Source organism: Gekko japonicus, unplaced genomic scaffold (genome assembly GCF_001447785.1).
Source record: "Gekko japonicus isolate JY-2015 unplaced genomic scaffold, Gekko_japonicus_V1.1 scaffold276, whole genome shotgun sequence".
Classification (NCBI taxonomy): domain Eukaryota; kingdom Metazoa; phylum Chordata; class Lepidosauria; order Squamata; family Gekkonidae; genus Gekko; species Gekko japonicus.
Genome location: NW_015171510.1, coordinates 1259405 through 1277724, shown reverse-complemented (window position 1 = coordinate 1277724; position 18320 = coordinate 1259405). Strand labels below are relative to the sequence as shown.

The following is an 18320-nucleotide window of genomic DNA, read 5'->3' as shown; positions in this document are numbered from 1 at the left end:
GCATTGCCATGACTGCCTCAGAGTGTGGCAGCATAGCTGGAGTTCAACAAGGATTTCGCAATCCCTGCTGTTGCTGTGTACCAGGAACCCCAAGGGAACAGCTCTCACTGGAGTCTCCTGAGTAAGGATTTGCAGGCTCTTCAAATAAAAGCTGAGGTGTTCATCACTCAGGTGATTAATGACTGGTGCACTGTCTCCATAAGCATTTAGGACCATTAGACAATGAACAATAAGCAGCCAAAGAGTTTCAGGTCTCATGGAAGAATATTGCTTCAAACAAGCCTTACTAGGCTTTTCTTTTTTTCTCCTGCACATGAAGGAGAGGTATTCCTAAACAGAGATAAGAGTATCCAAGCCACAGCTTCCGTTTCTCATAGACATCATTTGTGCCAAGGGATCTGAATGAAATAAAACATTGTCTTGGTTGATCTTTTTGGGAGGTTGTCTCCTGTATTGTAGACAAAAGTATGATGAGCTTGCAAGAAAGTCGAACTAGGAATTATTTTTTGCCCTGACCTTTAGAAAGAAGGGGGTTTGGGGTTTTGGTTTGGTTTTTGTGAAGCCAGTGAGATATAAAAGCTTGCATTTTGCTTAACGCTTGCAGCCATGCAGTTTATTTAGCCCCCCCCCCCAAAAAAAGATAAAAGAATCTGCCATATGTTTTCCTCTTTTGTGGGTTTGAATGGCTATTGTTGTGGAGACTGACTGGGAGTGGCAGTGGGAGACTGAGTGCGAATGCATCTTCTTCTTGGTCACAGCCTCAGCCTGCCATGTTTGTGCTGTGGTTTTATATATTCCTGTGTTCTCTTTCCCTCCTTTCCTATGTGCTTCTCATGTTTCCCTTCCCTGTATCTGGCGCTGCACTCTCTGAAGTTTCTCCAACCTCAGGTACTGTACCAGCTGGCAGAGATAACAGGCATGGAGCAATATTGACCATTAGGCTTGTCTCCTGGGGTGTGTTGGCACTTTAGAAGCATGCGCCATGTAAACCCTTTCAATGGGAAAAAATGAAAATTTTGTCCAGTGTCTTCTGTGGAGGATAACTGGCTCATTGAGATGGTTGAACATAATGCTTGAGCTGCTGCTGCTGCTGCTGTGCATGTGTGCATGTTGAGCTTCCGATATTTTGCTGTTGCTGTTTCTTAACAACACTGAGATGTCTCATCTGTTTAAGCGCAATGGGGCAGGTGGGAAATTCTTAGCAAAGGGATTGTGCCTACAGATGTAGTCTAAACTTTCAGAATATGTAATTGCGTACTGCTTTGTGCCTATTGTTGGTTAAGAACTTTCCCTTTCTGGAGCCAGGAAGCAATGGACAGGGAGAATACCTTTCCTGCTCTGGAATTGCTGTTCACAAGGCAAGACAGAGCAAGGGCTCTTGACCAGTGGTACAACACACAGAGCACTGAAGAATGAGAATGTATTTTGGAACCTTTAGTGCTCTGGGTTGGCTGTCTCCTGGCCAGGAAGGGAAGTCCTCTCCTGTTGAGCTTAGAGGAGCTGTTGCACTCACAGAAAGGAACAGAGAATTCCCTTTCATTGCTACCTGGTCTGTCTAGAATATCGTTCTTGCACTGAGTTTGAACATTTTGTAAATACGGTTTCCTTTTACTTACAGATGCTTTTCTTCACCATATTATTGCAGCTCTTTGTTTATTGATATTGCTTTGCAAATCTAATTTTGTGCAAGACTCCTCACCCTCATTATTCACTCTATTTTTATCCCCTGAAGTACAAAGGGTAGCAGATTGATCTGCTTTTAGCCTTAAAGAAGTGAAAAATTATGATTTATGATGCATAGTAACCACGGGTCCGCACATTTTGTCTTACCAGGACTTTCCTGAGGTGTTTTGGTGCTCTTAGTGAATTTTGTTCTGTGAGCCCCTACCATTGTATGCTGAACTGAGTGACAATATCACTATATATGTCCAAGAACTGAATGGACACTTATCATCTAATTTTTAGCATCTGTGAACAACTGTGTGTATGTTCCAGTTACCAGGTGAAGATTGAGAGGCTGTTGACTAACCAACAAGCTGCATAGATGCCTCTGTGTATCTCTTTTCAAAACTGGAATGCAGTCGATGTAAACTGATTCTGTCTCAGTCCCAGCCCGGCCAATGTTTTATTTGTGGTTGCAGATCATACAGGCCTTTTAATAATTGTGGTATTACTCAGCTTGGTTATTCAGTCATAATCAGTTCCAGCATTATTTTGCAGCTGATGTTTTGTTGTTTAAAGTCAGGTGCATTCATCAGTGGAAAAAAGTATCATAGGATTTTTTCCCCCTCCAGAACAGACGCATAAATAGAATAGTGTGTGTGTTTTTAGAAGAATTGAATGATGAGGTCTTTAGTTGCACCCGTGGGAGAGCTTGAAAACACCAAAAAAAGTTGTGTTTTGATTTCTACAGTGTAGAGGGATTAAGAAAAGAAATACTGAGTTTAATAATGTTAACAAGTGCAAACTGGGAAGTATTTTTAAAAACTCATATCTGATATTTCTGGCATAAAAATATTTTTACCCTATATTGCAGATTTTAAAGTTGCTTTTTTATCTAGCACATCTTCTACTGATATAGAACTCAGTAGAACAAGGCTTTTTGTCCTTTATACACCTTCAATTGGGCATATGGAAGGAGGGGAGTAGTACTGCACCAGCTGTCCCCCTTCCTGATCACCATGCTGCAGATAGAGCCTTTGCTATTGTATGGGCATAGTCTTTCTCTGTTCTCCTGAGAACCCCACCACCAGCAGAATCCCCCAGTCATTCATAACAAAAGTCAATATGCTTTAGATGGATGTTTCAAAGTCAGGAGAGCAGGAACAGCAGGCGCAACCCTTCCCATGGTTGTCCTCTGAAGAGAGTGATGAACTGAAAAGTCAGGCTTTGTTGAACCAACTATAAGAACTTATACAGCAAATAATAAATTGTCCTGCCTATTTTGACCATATCTGGCCTAGAAGGATGTCAGTCTAACACTGCTTATAATCAAATGATTAGTGTTTATGAGTGTGCTGCAACTCTTGATGGATAAGTGTGTGAACAGGCAATGTGTGCTTGCTAATGGTCAACAAATATTAACACATATGCCATTTTCAAAGGGTCCTTTACTCCATTGTTTCTTTAGGAGGCAGAGTTTGCTACTGCATGTGAGAAACCTATGAAGTATGTCGTTTATCATGTATGTTTAGGAATTAGCAGAATGCTGCTTTTAAAAGGCTTATTACTATTATGTCTCTCTCTGTTATACCATGGCTATAAGGAGTGCTTGATGTTTCTCATAAGGGTAAAGTTCTATACATTTCTTGTTTCACTGTAGAACTACTCCTTAACATTTGCCAGTCCCAGCTCTTTCTCTGGGGAAAAACTAGTGGATGTTCGACTGTTATCTTAAGAACTTAGGAGAGGCTTACTGCATTCTCTGTAGAACAACTTTTTACATTCTGTGCCCTAGAAAAAGCATCTGATGATTTCCATGGAGTGGGACTGGGACAGAAAATACTATGGATATTGCTATATAAATTACAACCTATGCCTATCTATTAAAACAAGAAGCCTTGTTGAGAAGAGAAGGATTAGTTGTCCGTTGATAGATGATGTATTATGTCTCTTTCCCCTGCACGCGCACACACACACACAATGGGAGAGAAATTGCTTTAGCATTCAGAGTACAAATTGACAAGGAAAGAAAATTAAGATGATTAGTTCTTCTTCAGGACCATATTTCAGTGCTCACATTTGTGGTTCATTCAATTTGGCAGTATCATATCACTTATTGAATGACTGTATATATGCATCTTTTGCAGTCATTAGATTTGGAGCAAATTAGTGGGTTGTTTCTTTTTCAATTTCCTCCTGTTGTCAAAGGAATAAACCCCTTGAAAATAGGTTTGGCTCTCCATCAGAGTTCATAAAATATTAACCCAGTCCTTCCAAAGACTACTTGCACTGTAGGCACACTCAAGGAAAGCAGTTGTTGTAATTTAGCAACCCATTAGAATTTTCTTTGAATAATTAAAAATAATAGAATGAATGCAATCTGATGTGTGGTCCCATAGCTTAGGGAAGGTCTGCTGTTTCAGACCTGCATAGCTGCTTTAAAAACCAAACTTCCAATGATGGAAAAATTTTGAAATGACATTAAAGCCCTATTGTCACTTATACAAGGTCAAAATGAAACTAAAAACTATAAATCATGATTTTTTAAAATTTTACTTGATTGTATTGTTTCAGAATTTTCTCAATACCAGGCTTTCTAAGTACAGCTACTTTTTTCATGTGCTACACTCTAGAATTTTCCTATTATCCCAGTTAAAGAACATTCTGTTTAGTGAGACATAGCACCACTACTCTGTGCTTTCCTCAGCTAATGAAAATGGACACCATTTGTATCTTTGTACGACAATGAGCGCAAGTGGAGCTCTTTACCCTGGGGAAAATAATTACTTAGAGGCTCTTGCAGTCGCATTTACTTTTAGCTAATCATCTAGCAAGCAGCACATCTGTTGTGTGCCTCAATCTGTTTTAGCTGAGCTCTGGTGTCCTAGCCGTTGACCACAGCAATAAATCCCAGCCATCTTATTCCAAAGCTGTGAGAAGAGCATGTGGCTAAGCTTTCTTCTGTTGCCTGAAATCAAAGCACGTGCAGTTTCAGATAAGAGTACTAGCTTCCCAACAATATGAATCCTTGCTGAAGGGTACATTGTACACAGTAACAGTTAGGACCAAGGGATGGTGCTCTTTCTTTATAATATGCCTAGCCAGTTCACCCTTTAAATAGGCAGTTTCCACCAATCTGCCCCCTTCTTGCCTCAGCCCTCCCTTGTGTCCTTGCTTGGGGTCCCCTGTCCCCCAGGATTAACATTTTGTGGCTATCTCTGGGCCACAATGAAATGGGGGGCAGGAAAGTTCTATTCTGCTGATGGAAAGGGTCCAATCTGTAGATCTGAACAAATGAAAGGTCGTTGTTGTAAACCTTTGCATTTGATAGAGGTAAGCCAAAGGCTTCAGTAGCTTGGAAACCAAGCCCATGTTTAGAGGCAGAGAATCAGCATCTTGGAATTACTGGCCTTACAACATAGTCCTTGGTTGTGCTTATCAGTTGGAATCTTACATGACAAAATGACCTCAATATCTACACCACAGCCTTTTATGTAATGTGTGCAGAACAGAGACCTCATTGAGATCAGGTTAAAAATCAGCTCTTCCACTTTAATACATTTATAGCTTATATCCAGTACAGGTAAAATTTACAGTCACATCACCCAAATGGGGTGAGATAGTTTCAAGAGGCACAGTACTTCAGAATCCTCATGACATTGCATGGTTTATGATTTAAGTGCTGCTGTTTCCAGCACTGCACATGCCTTGTCTGCACAACGCATTTGATAGATGTCCAAGGGTCCATCACCCCTCACAGTGTGCCTTTGTCACTCCTGATAGGCAATGAGGCTCTGCTTCCAAATCAAAGACTCCCTTTATCTTTAGGCCTGCAGTGCTCTCTCATTATGGGGCTAGATTTCAAATGAGAATATTCCCCTTCTCCCTCCTGAATCTAGCAGCTGAGCTTGTCTCTAATAACACATTTTGTATTCAGATACAAATGAGGATATACCTTTATGTCACAACGGACATCAGGGGAGGATTAGGCCTAAGCACACCAAATGTGTGGTGTACCCTCTACTCTGTGGTGACATCCTTTGGTCCTGTTCTCCTCCATCTGGACCTTTACTTTTCCCCTCTATTTTACTATTGCCACAGTGGGGAATTTGCCAGCATGTGTTAATATGATTCTATGTTCTTCCAGTCATGAAGTGACGGGATTCTACATTTATCTACTCCTATAGCAGAATGCATTGATTCTTTTAAGTCTTTTAATTTAGTAAACCTTCAACTAGTATGTCTGTAGTATCTTCATGCAACGTAATTATGCTATCCTGAGGTGATCGTTCTAATGGATCCTACTGTTCTATTTTTTTGCTTTTTGTACAAAATGGGATGTGTCGCTGCCGTTGAGACGTGCAGCTCAGGTTGGCATCTGATATGTATTAGCACCTCAGGATACAAAGGTAACAGTGCTTCAGTAGCAAAGCCCTTCTAATTATACCAGTTTTGCAGTTCGAACCATTGTTATTAAATCAGCATTACTTACACACCAGATCCCAGGACAGCTGGGATATATTTGAAGGGAAACCCACCCAGACAAGAATGCACAGACCCTAACCTCATTATGCGTTCTCTCTGTGTCTTAAGAAAAGAGGCTTCATTAAGGCTTCGTTCCTCCTTTAGAAAAATAATTTAGCTGTGTAGAAGTATGTCACATAATCTCCAAACCCAGTTAATTCTACAGGCTGGCCTATACATGACATTTGCCATAGCCTCTCCATCTCAGCTTCATCCATTCCCTTGTGGTAAAATGCTTACCACAGAAATAATTTCATTGCATCCATTCCAACAGATGCAAGTATGCCTGAAAGGGACATGGGCCCTCTCTCTCAGACGTAATGACAATGATTCTTATAGTAAACATCTACAGCAGAGTCCATGTCATGGAAAGCTGGCTTTGGTGGTATCTATAGTCATGCATCAGTCCTCAGGGTCTCTTTAGCAATCATTTACATACCTGGCAGATGCATTATTACCTCATCACTCTTTCTGACACTATTTCAAGTGCTTTACAGTAAACTGAAGAACCCTGAAGTTCATTGCAGTTTACTGCATGGTTTGATTTGCTCTTTAACCACTAGTGCACAAAGCAGGCCCGTAGCCAGGATTTTTTAAGTCAGGTGGCATTTCCGTGTCTTAGGGGGCACTGGCTAATCGAATTAAAGGTAATTTAATTCAGTTTCTGGGGGAAACAGAGAGGTGCTGTCTGGCTCCACATGGCCACTGTAGCTGGCCCTTCGTGCTGGACAGCTGCGCAGGAATACTCCGCTCCTTCCCTGCATCTGCCACTGCTCAGGGGACGTTGGCTGGATGGGAAGTCATGGGGCCTTGCCAGTGAGTCAGAGGCCTAGGCCCGAGATGCCCCCACTGTAGCTAGACGCCTGGCACAAAGCAATTTAAGCCAATTTTTTAAAATGCCCTTTAATTTTTAGAAGATGTTTGAATTTGACAGTTGCCTGTATGCATATCATTGCTTCTTTTTTCTGAACCATAAACCTATGCCTTTTCTCAAGTGATGATGATGATGATGATGATGATGATGATGATGATGATGATGATGATGATGATGATGACTCTTGCTGCCTTTGTGCCCAGCTTGTAGGCATCCTGGAAGCATTCAGATGGCCAGTATGTAAAACAGAATGGACTAGTTGTACCTTTGGTCCAATCCAGCAAGTGTCTTGTCTATAATGGGCTGAAATTCAGTAGGCTCAGCTTTCACCAATGTGGGGTTATAGTGATGGGGAAACATCACCTTTTAATTTCTGCCTTTTATGCAGCTCTTAAAAAATACATTTTCTGGCTAGAAAAATGTGGCAGCTCTCCAAGTGAATCTCTTTTCCAGTAATGGATGTATAGTGATGGGGAAGCCTCACCTGGTTAACTCCTGGCATTTGTACAGCTGCTAAAAGAACAATTTATAGAAGAAAGGTGGGAGACTCAAGGATGCTGTCCTATAGTTAATCCCACCATAATCTTGTTCTACATTCTTTTCTACTAGTCTGTTTTGTTAGTTTCAACTCACAGGGAATAGAAACCATTCCTGATCTAGGAACAGCACAAATTATAAGAACCATTGATTGATCATTTAAGGAGTTCCATGCCAGGTGTTTTGTCCAGGTATTTAAACAGAAAATTTTAAGCAGTTATTGAACTTGTGAACTTCAGGATCAGATTTCCTTAACAAACTAACAAATCTGACAGCATTTCTCAAGGCCCAAAAAGGATTGTGGATGATTCGTTCAGTACAGAAAGTAAATTATATCAAATATAGAAAGCTTTTTTCTATGCCAGCTCATGGCACTATGAACCATTTAGACTTTAAAGTGCTTGAGGAAACTGCTGTAATTATTGACAGAACAATCAAATACAAAAAAATGTCCCATCCCTCCCCCACCCTAGACATGTACACCGGTTGTCTCTGAAGTGTACATGCTGGGATTCATCCACCTATGATCTTTGAATATGCATTGCACTTTCTCTGGATTTTACTTCAGTGTTGTTTCAAATTCCTATTGTCATTATATATCGCCCATACCATTTAGAATACTTGACAGCTTTACTTTGATTGCTGTGATTTTGCATGATGCTGTGGAATGCTGTTGCTTTGCCATTGTGTCTGCTGTGCTGCACTAAAGTGGATATACATTTTGTTGCTAAAATATTGTAGTATGGATGATACTGCTGGCCTCTCTGTGTTTTGTTGTTTTTCCATGCCCACTGAAATACTTTTTGTTGTCAGAGAAAAGCAGCAGGAAGATGAGCTGTGTAGCTTGAAAATTTTCATCCGTCTTTGGTGCCAGTGTTTCCAAACGAATACCAGTCCAGATTCTTATGTGTGTGTGCTTTTCTGTTCCTTATTATAAGCTGTTCATATATACCTTTTTGTTCAGGCCATTTCAAAGACAAACTGCCATATGTACGTCTGCCTCTGTGAACCTGTAGGTACTGCTGGGGGACCTTGTGGGTCTTCAGCAGCAGGGGACCCATCTGTAGTCAAGCCAGCTTTTGTGATTATCATAAGTGTATTTAATTAATCCTTCAACCAAATCCTTACTTGTGATAGGAATTCAAGCGGGGGTGCTTTCATTTCATGGAGAGCCTTTTTTCAACCCTCACTCTCCCAGAGATTTTTTTTTTATAAAGGTAGATGGCAAATAAAAAGGACAGAATAGTTTTAAGACAGCTCATTTTATTTATTTATACACACACACACACACACAGATGGTGGCAAGACTGAACAAACTGCCTTCAAAACTCTGCTCTGTTTACTGGAAGGCAGACTTGAGGCAGAATCTGTGCCGATTAGTGAAGCAAGGGAGACAGTTTGTCTCTTACATGTGAGAGGTCTCCTATATAATAAATGAAAGTGTCCATAAATCTCTACAATGAAAGGCTGCCTTTAATCACCCCTTTTTCATTAAATTTGGAAGTGTGGCTTGTTCCCTATAATAAGACACCAGACCCAAAATAGCTTTGAAAAGTGAGTGAGGGAAACAAGATCAAGGTCTGTGTAAGCTCCAGGTTTAAAATGCATGCAGATTCCAGGAGAGACCTATCAGCTTCAGTTGCCTGTTCCTATCGTTATAAGAAAAGTAGACACCTGTTAAGGTCAGTTGCTTGCTAGGTTTGGATACAGACCAGAAGGAAAAGCCAGCGTCTGTTTCATTAAGTTTGATGCAGGGAGGAAAGAGAGTCAATGTTTCTCTGAAGCTTGCTCAAAAAGTTTTACTTGTCAGCTTTGCCAATTAATCATTGATCAGTTTGTAAAGTCTGTAATTAAAGCTTGTTAATTCATCTTCTAGGACTGCGGTGGCTCAGAGGTTAAGATGTTGAACTGCAGACCAGAAGGTCAGTAGTTCGGCAGTTTGAGACCCTAGTGCTGCATGATAGAGTGAGCTCCCGTCTCTGGTCCCAGCTCCTGCCAACCTAACAGTTCAAAAGCAAGAAATTGCAAGTAGATAAATAGGTACCACTTCAGTGGGAAGGAAACAGCATTCCGTGCGCCTTGGTGTCTAGTCATGCCGACCACATGGACACAGAGACGTCTTCAGACAACGCTGGCTCTTCGGCTTGGAAACAGAGATGAGCACTGCCCCCTAGAGTCAGATTCAACTGGCTTTTGAGCAAGGGAAACCTTTATCTTAATTCACCTTCTATCATTAATTGACCAAGAAAGCAATTCTAAAAAAGTCTACACAGAAGAAAATCCCATTTTATTTGCTGGGGTTTACTTCCAGGGAAGTCTTGTAAGGGTTGCAGCCTGAAGCCTGGAATCCAGATTTCATCACATTATGAGACTGAACACTAGTATAGCTTTTCAAAACCTTACAATACTGGATCACCAAGAGCCTAATTAAATGTGATGGTGAACTCGTGGGCACCATGAGTTTGTGGTCACGTTTAGTTGGACTCCAAGTGAGGAATGTCTCTGGCTTTTCTGAGAAGCTGTCAGTATTCTGATTATTTTTATTTTTTTTAAAAATGAAAGAGTAGACTTTATGGGCTGAAGAAGGTGGGGTTTGTTTGGCAAGAGCAAAGTTTGTTCACATTTCCCAAGCAGGACTTTTCAGTGAGATTCTGCCCAGAGAGCAATATAACAAAGCCATCAAGGCTAGAATAGTTTTAATAGCCAGGAGGGTCCATTTTCATCATACAATCTGACCTTCTGCCTTAACCCAGACCAGCTTATTTCACTCCGAGTTTACTGAGGCAGCCCATTTACAATGTTGTTAGTCAAAAGCATATTTCCTGTTCCCATTCATATCTTTTGAGGATTCCGGTCTTGACCCTGAGCAGAGTGCAAGGAAGGCTAAGAGATACTTTAAATTCCACTTTCAGCTGGTGCTGCCAAGAACATATAAAACAGATATACACAAAACATGCAGCTCCAATTTCATGGCAGGCAGATGAATTTAAACTGTTAAGTATCCTGCATATTTGCATCACAAAGCCATTATCAAGAATATATTTCCCAGTATATCTGTATAGTAGTTAGAGGCATATCCCCTTCTTCCTGTTTATTTTTATCACTATCACAGAATAAGAGATGGGGGGGAAACAGCCTTCTTTTTTGTTCTTCTTTTTTAAATCCATGCAATGCAAATCTCATTTGAGTGAAATAGTCTGGAAATTGCAAGGTCTGAGAAGTGGTGTGATGAGCACTTCCTGTTTCTGCAGAGCTTAAAACAAATTAATGTGTGATTTGCAGAAAACTGCTGGCAGAGAACTGTTCACTGAGAAATGTTCTAGCTACAGTTCAGGGTGTGCAGCCATTTAATTTAATTTTGCTTTGCCCGCTCCATGGCAAATTGGATCATTCTATTCTGTTAAAAGTTTTTAAATCTAATTGTGAATTTAAAGGAGACTTGGTTACTTAAGGGAAATTCTGTCTGTTTAAAGGCATAGGATTTAAACCAGTTGCCCATTTAGCACAATATCTTTCCTACAAAAATAGGAGTGGGTAGAAATAAGATGCAAAGTTCTCTTCCCATCTTGCCACTGTTTGAACTCTAAACTACAATGCTAAGACCATGGCCATACAGCCCGGCAAATCTACAACAATTAATGAACTCTGGCTGTGAAAGCCTTCGACAACATATTAAGCTGCTTCTGTTCAGCATTGCAGGTAGTTCAGCAATATATTAGGCATGTGCAAAAAGAACAGCAAGGCAATAAGAATGTCACATTTGCAGTGGTGTGCAGACAAGGCAAAGTATGCTATATTAAGGCTCCAGCCACACGGACGTTGGGGGGGGGGGTTTGAGCATCCATATGACATCTTTCTCCATGACATCATCCTGTTTCCAGGTTTTCCCCTGCTTTGCTACAATCTATGCAAAGAGAATGCAGTTCAAGCACATTAGCAGCATGCTGCCTTTCTCATTTTTGAAGCTCCCACCCACATTGATGCCAGCTTCCTTCTGTCAGAGTCTCAGTGCCATAGTATGAGTTGGATCCAGCTCAGGGATCATACAAAGTCTGTGCACAGATCCTTAATGTTCCTCCCTCCCTCCCCCAAGCGGCCAATGGGATATGGTGTGGGATAGAGCAGGGTATAAATAAATTTGATGATAAAGCTGTAGAGTGTTGTGAGCCAAAATTTTACTTCATGAGCCAAAAATGGCATTAGCTTTAGAACTGTGAGCGGGCCTACATTATTTAAAAAAAAATCAGTTTACAAACATAAAATCTGAACTATTATTATTTGTTTTACAAATCATATGTTTATATGGAACTTACTTATATTTGTATTACTTATATAATTCTTTTAAACTATATTTTAGAAATGATTTAAACATTATAACTATAAACAGAATCAGGGCATATTTTGTTTTTTAATTTAACTTCCCTTCTTTCTCTGTTTTCCAGAAATTAAAAACTATCAGTGTTAATATTATTCCCATTTTAAATATGCAGTTAAATTCTCATTAAGTTCTCCAGGTGATCTGTATCTAGCCAATTTCTAATCTTAGTTTTGATGGCATTCATCAAGCCTCTCTGGTAGGGCTGCCAAATCCCCCCAGGGGGCGGAATTCCCCCCGCTTTGGAGCCCCGATTTCCGTCCCGCAGAATCGGGGCCCGGGGGAAACCCCACCCCCGCATGCACGTCACTTCTCTGGTGTGCGCACGCACACCAGGAGACAACACAAAGTCCCCCGCCGGCACAGGTGAGTACATTTGGCAACCCTACTCTCTGGCGATCAGCACTTGAGGTTTGAAAAGTTCCACAAACATCTAGAAGATTTAGTTTGACTAATCTGCAAAGTTCTGAAATGGCCATCCTTTCAGTCCTCAGTAGACAGCAATAGTGCAGCTAACTGTTCTTTCCCTGCCTAAATCATAAGGGTCACTGACAAAATTCTCATTTGCTAGACATGCTAACATAAGTAAAAATGGAACATACTAGCTTTCTCCTGGCAGATGTGATAAATGAATGCGAGTGCTTTGTTTTAAAAGGGTTCTCAGATGTACAGTTACTAATATGAGAATATTGTGTTTTGCATTGTCCTTGAGGATGTTCTAAGTACAATATTTCTGATATGTTTGAAAATATTCACATACCCATTAAGAGAATGAAATCACACAAGAAGCTATAAACATATGTCCAGACTTGCAGGTATGTATGACTTTTCAGTCTTCTGACTAGCATCTCACAGTGTACTAAAATAGTTGTTTGTTAAATTTGGTAGTTTTTAAGTTATGGAAGCCATTTAAGGATTCACACGTGCTGATTGCACTTGCCTTTCTCAAAACAGTAAATGGCTGAATTATGGTTTTTCATAGAGTACCACACTGTTGTACTGTGCATTGTTCCACACTCTTGGAGCTTCCTATTTAGGCGATCTGATCATAAGGTTTACTTGCTGTATTAATAAGTAGCTTTATTTTGAGAAGCAGGACTTCTTCTAATATCTTTATGCAGAGCATTCCTTTTCCTTTTGTTTTTCAGTCTGGCTATGCCTACCTTTGTAGTTCACAGTCACGAGAACTTTGAGAACCATAGTTCTCTTACAAGAACCAACACAATCTGTTGAGTCAGTGAATGGAGTCTAAAAACAAACAGCATGCTTGTAGGCAATGGCAATTATCTGTCTTTGGCTGAGGTCTCCCACTTCCTGCTGCTTTTTTGCATGTTTACTCTGTGCTTGCCCACCAGGCTTTTTGCATGAACCTTTTGTTTGAGAGATTCCAAGCCTCTCCCACACCTGCCCACTCTGTAGCTGAATGGCATAGCTATTTCTAGTGACTGTCTACAAAGGGAAGAAAGTGAAACTGGAGCTTTGTTCTTTTTGCAGTGTGCTTGGTTGGTTTAATCCTGGAATTTTTTGTGCATATGTCTTGATCCACTTTGCCTTCTCTCATATGCACATTTAGCTTCAGGGGATGGCAAAGCCACAGGACTAAACATGCAAATACCTCTCAAAATGCAGTTTTTGCATCTCCCTCCTAGTTCCAACATGGTGGCCTTCAACAACAATTGATCTCACTACCACTGCAACTGTGGCCCCCACCACAGAGGCCACAACCACCACTACCACCACCACTGAAGCTACAACCACCACTACAGAAGCAACTACCACCACAGAAGCTACAACTACTACGGAAGCAACTACCATCACCACAGTTGTTGCTAGCACAATAGCTATTGCAGCAGATGATTCTGGTACTGCACCTTCCTTTCTATTAGCTATCTAAACCATACTTAGATCTTTTTTCAAACAAGTTATGCCATTAATTAAGGCTTGACATTAAAATAGGAATGCCTTTTTAAACCATACAGCATAGAGATTTTCTCAGTAATACAGGAATTGGTTAGCAGCAAATGAAGTACTGAATGCTGTGTACTCCCTAGGTAGTTTTGATAAAGTTGCTTTAAGAATGACTCTTCAGAAAGGCCCATCTGCCTCAAAAACAAACCACTGGCATCCATAACTATCACGAAAATAGTTGTAGAAGACATTACTATCAACACCTATATTTAGAGTGCCCCAGAGTATCTAGATAACTGCCTAAATCCCCTTTTCTAAGATGTCCTGTATAGACCAGTCACTGAACACACATGAAGCTGCCTTATACCAAATTAGACCTCTGGTTCATCAAAGTAGGTATCGTCTACTCAGACAGGCAGCAGCTCTCCAGGGTCTCAGGCAGAGGTCTTTCACATCACCTCCTACCCGATCCTTTTGACTGGAGATGCCAGGGATTGAAGCTGGGACCTTCTGCATGCCAAGCAGATGCTCTACCACTGAGCTGCAGCTCCTCCATCACTGAGCACCAAAAATGATATTTTATTAATGGGATCAGTCTCATACAGTAGTACTGAAATGAATGTCAAAATAGTATCAACTTTGTTATAAAGAGCCTCTGTAGGCACACACAGAATTTCTAACCAGACCAACCCCCCCAAGAGCTTCCTGCTGCCCCAGATTGCATAGGTAATAACACAAAGCATGGACAACTGACCAAGAGGAAGGAACTGGGAATTCAATTATTTGGATCCCAGTTTTCATTTGCATTCATTAGAGCACAGGACACTTAGCAGTAGCACCATATCAAACGGCAACATTCAGAAGAAAAAATAATCTTTCATCAAAATCAAGTGAAATACGAATTGAAAATGCTGCATCTTTCACTAAGAAAAGAAAATAGGGTTTCCTGATTCAGATATGGAGAATATTATTCCCTTGCGGAGCCTAAAAACAGACTAGAACAGATTATTTTAGTGGATTAAAGTAGCTCTGGTCAGCAAAATTCTTAATGTGACAAAATCAGTAATGTGATTAACTCTGTTATGGATCTGATTCATTATGGGGCATGATGCCCTTCATGGTAAAAATTCCAGGAAAAAAGGTAAGATCTGTAAAATCTTTGTAAACAAGGAACAGCTGTGGTTTTTTCATAATGAATAGCAAGGGCATTCTGAAGATTACTTCTTACATATTTACCCTGGGGAGGTCTTTGGCTAATAAACTAGGCTACTCAGCACTAGATATTGCAGCTGTTGATTTAGCAGAGGGGGGGGGGAATGTAGTTTTGGGAGGGGGGTCTACAGCCACAGAGGGTTAATGAGATTGACCTGATGTTCTTCCCCACTGTATCATCATAATAAATAAAGCTGTTTTGGTCGGGGACTCCCGACACGCTCTCAAATCAATATGCTGCGAGATCTGTCACTCACAGGCTGTCTCCATGTACTGGTGGATGCCTTGTGTTAGTCCCGCCCACCCACCCACAGAACTGGTGGCCAGCCTCTCAGTCTCGTTATGCTGGGCAGGATGGACGCTCCAGCGGGCGAAAGGGGTCGTGTTTGACCGCGGACGCTTGTAGGTGGCTGGCCAGCTGGCAAGCAACCAAGAGGGCGCCAGGGGTGGCCGGATGCGGGGCCCGCACCTGCTCACAGAGACACTGTGGTGGACTTTGTTGCCCACCGACGCCTTCAGGTACCCACGTGCCCGGTGAGTGGCCCGGAGGCGGCCGGCCGCGGGGAATACTCTGGCGGTGAGGGCCTCCTCATGCTGCGCCCGGTGAGCAGCTGGCTGCCTGTGAGTGGCCAGGCACCCAGCCACCAGGTGACAGATGTGACTTCCACAGGCTTCATGGCGTCAGCCCTCGCCCCCGGGGTCTTGCTAGAGCTCATTACATTGACTTTGCAATGGGCTTTGTGGCTAGTACAATATAATAATCATAATAATTAATAGTATTTGTATAGCACTGCAGAGGGTTCAAAGACCTTCACGTCAGTAGGTTACTATCCTCATATTGGTTGCATTCAGATATCACAATAAACCTTGGTTTAATCAAGCCCTGCCCAAATGGAGATATTTAGTCATCACTGTACCAGAATTTGTAGCTGGATGGGAGCTAATTGTGGTTTGTTGAGATGTCTGAATTCTTACACCACAGTTTTTTTAATAGCACCACCAGGCTGCAGAGATGACAATATAGGGAGGATATCTTCTTTGGAGTGCAGGACAGAGGCAAGATGTTTATGCATAAACAGGATTTTTGTAATTTATATCTGATGGCTCAACCAACCAATGCCTATCATGGCATTGGAATGCAGCTATTGTAGATAAGGAAGGGTGGCTGAGGCTGAGAGATACTGACTAAACTAAGATGACCAAGTGAGTTTATGGCAAAGGAAAAATTTGAACCATGGGCTTTCTGGTTTTGTGCAGCCAGCTGTCTAAGTTCCTAAATAACAAGAAGTCCCTCAGTAAGTCCAATTAAGAGAACTACTTTTCAATGTAAGGTAGCCATTTCATGGTTTGCAATAACGTCTTGCTAACGTATATCAAAGTTAAAGCAGATCATTGTAGCACTTGATTGAACTTGCCTTAAAAACTCTTGCACGTACAGAATCTCATTGGCATCGGTGGCAATGCTTAGGCAATGCTTAGGTGGCAATGCTAGGTATACAAACTAATTGCTCAGCTTGTAATTTCTCAGTAACTACTCATGATCAAATGCCTCATGGATAATCATGCAATGGAATCAGATGCCCCTGCACAGTGATAAGTGGCTGGTAGAAGAAGGCCCCACACTATAAGCATGTGTCAATGAAATTCGTTTTGTTGGATAACGAAATACTTCTCTGAAATGCAGACTTCAAAATTCCACTCTGTAGGAGCTTATTGTTGAAAATGTGCTCTAATTTCCAAATGATTTTTGTTTGATAACCAAAGCAAAAGCTAGAGTTTCTGATATAAAACTTTCAGGCCAATTAAACAATTGTATAAAGACAACTGATTCTGAGAGCCAGTCTGGTGTAGTGGTTAATCCACTTGCACCTGCTGATGTGACCTTGGGTCAATCACAAGCTCTGGCACAGCTGTCCTTGAAAAAGAGCAGTTTGTGTCAGAGTTCTCTCAGCCCCACCCACCTCACAGGGTGTCTGTTGTGGGGAGGGGAAGGGAGAGGAGTTTGTAAGCCGCTCTGAGACGCCCAAGTGAAGGGCAGGGTATAAATCCAATCTCCTCCTCCTCTTACCTAGGGTAACCTTTGCAGACTATGGACAAAATTCTTTCCAAGTCTTTTTAATATTAAGATGACCATGTGGACTGAATTTCACCTTTGGTGCACAAAGCTAAAGTGAGTTTCCAGAGCCTAAAGGGCCAAGCCATTCACACTCAAGCTTCAGTAATCAATTTCCCTGGAAAAAAATCAAAGTGTATATACAATCCATTAGTCTTTCACTACAAGCTAGCAATTCAGTGAAGAGCCTCTCCTGTTGGTTACTTCATCCATCAAGTCTTGCTAGGTTGTTCAGACTCTTTGGGAGGAGTCTCAAGATAATTTAAGACCCAACTACACAATAGCTCCCCGCTCTCCTATCTGGTCTCTGCTGCTGGGAGTGAAGTCTACCAAGCAAAGCTACCCCCCAAAAATGTACCCTCCTCTATCAGTTCAGGAAGTCAGCTACACGGACTCCACATATGTTCTGTGCTGGCTCACCATGGAAACACTGATTTAATTCCTTTGATCCTCCAAAATTAGGGTAATCTATGCATTAACATTATTTGCCTTTGTTCCATGCTCTGCAAACAGACAAGTCAAATGCACAGAGCAGAAACATTTGAATTTTCTGAATGCTAGGAAAGTAAAAATTAGAGGAGTCTTTCAATGATCCCTAGAGTGGCAATCAGCATATTGGTTGGAGAACCTAGCCTGCAGTGCATTGTACGAAGTTGAGTTGGTACTCTTTCTGTGTTGTTCACGACATATGCAGAACAGAGCTTGGGATCTGGCCATATCACTTCAACGACCAGTAGTCCACCTAATGTAGGAAGTGAAGGAGATAGAACTTAGTTTTTGACGGTCAAGTGACCCAGAAATTGTAGATAACACTAATTTTTAGCAAAATTTATCCCTTACACCTCACAGGGCCTAAAAGTTGAAACCAGACACTCAGTGCGTCTTGGTCCACTATTCTGCCTATAAGAATGGGTGGGAACAACATAAGCTTTCGCAGAAAATGTCTTCCTCATTGGGTAATCTCTTCTGAAAATGTTGCTCTATAGTTTGTTTGTTTTTTAAGAAATGTAGCTCACCTTCCAAACTGCTCACTACAGAATAATTAGGGGTTGGGTCGGTGGTAGTTTTAGCATAGTCTCTCCTTGCATTTCAGTGAGTGATTTTATCTGGTGTGA

General features: G+C 41.3%; 1 protein-coding gene across 1 annotated transcript in view; it reads left to right on the top strand.

Moving 5' to 3' along the window:
- Nucleotides 1-18320, top strand: part of NFASC (neurofascin) — a 136320-nt gene that overhangs the window by 92815 nt on the left and 25185 nt on the right. The window contains 3 exon segments of the mRNA XM_015419339.1: nucleotides 4819-4827; nucleotides 13622-13797; nucleotides 16913-16932. Coding sequence (XP_015274825.1) covers nucleotides 4819-4827; nucleotides 13622-13797; nucleotides 16913-16932 — 205 coding nt within the window.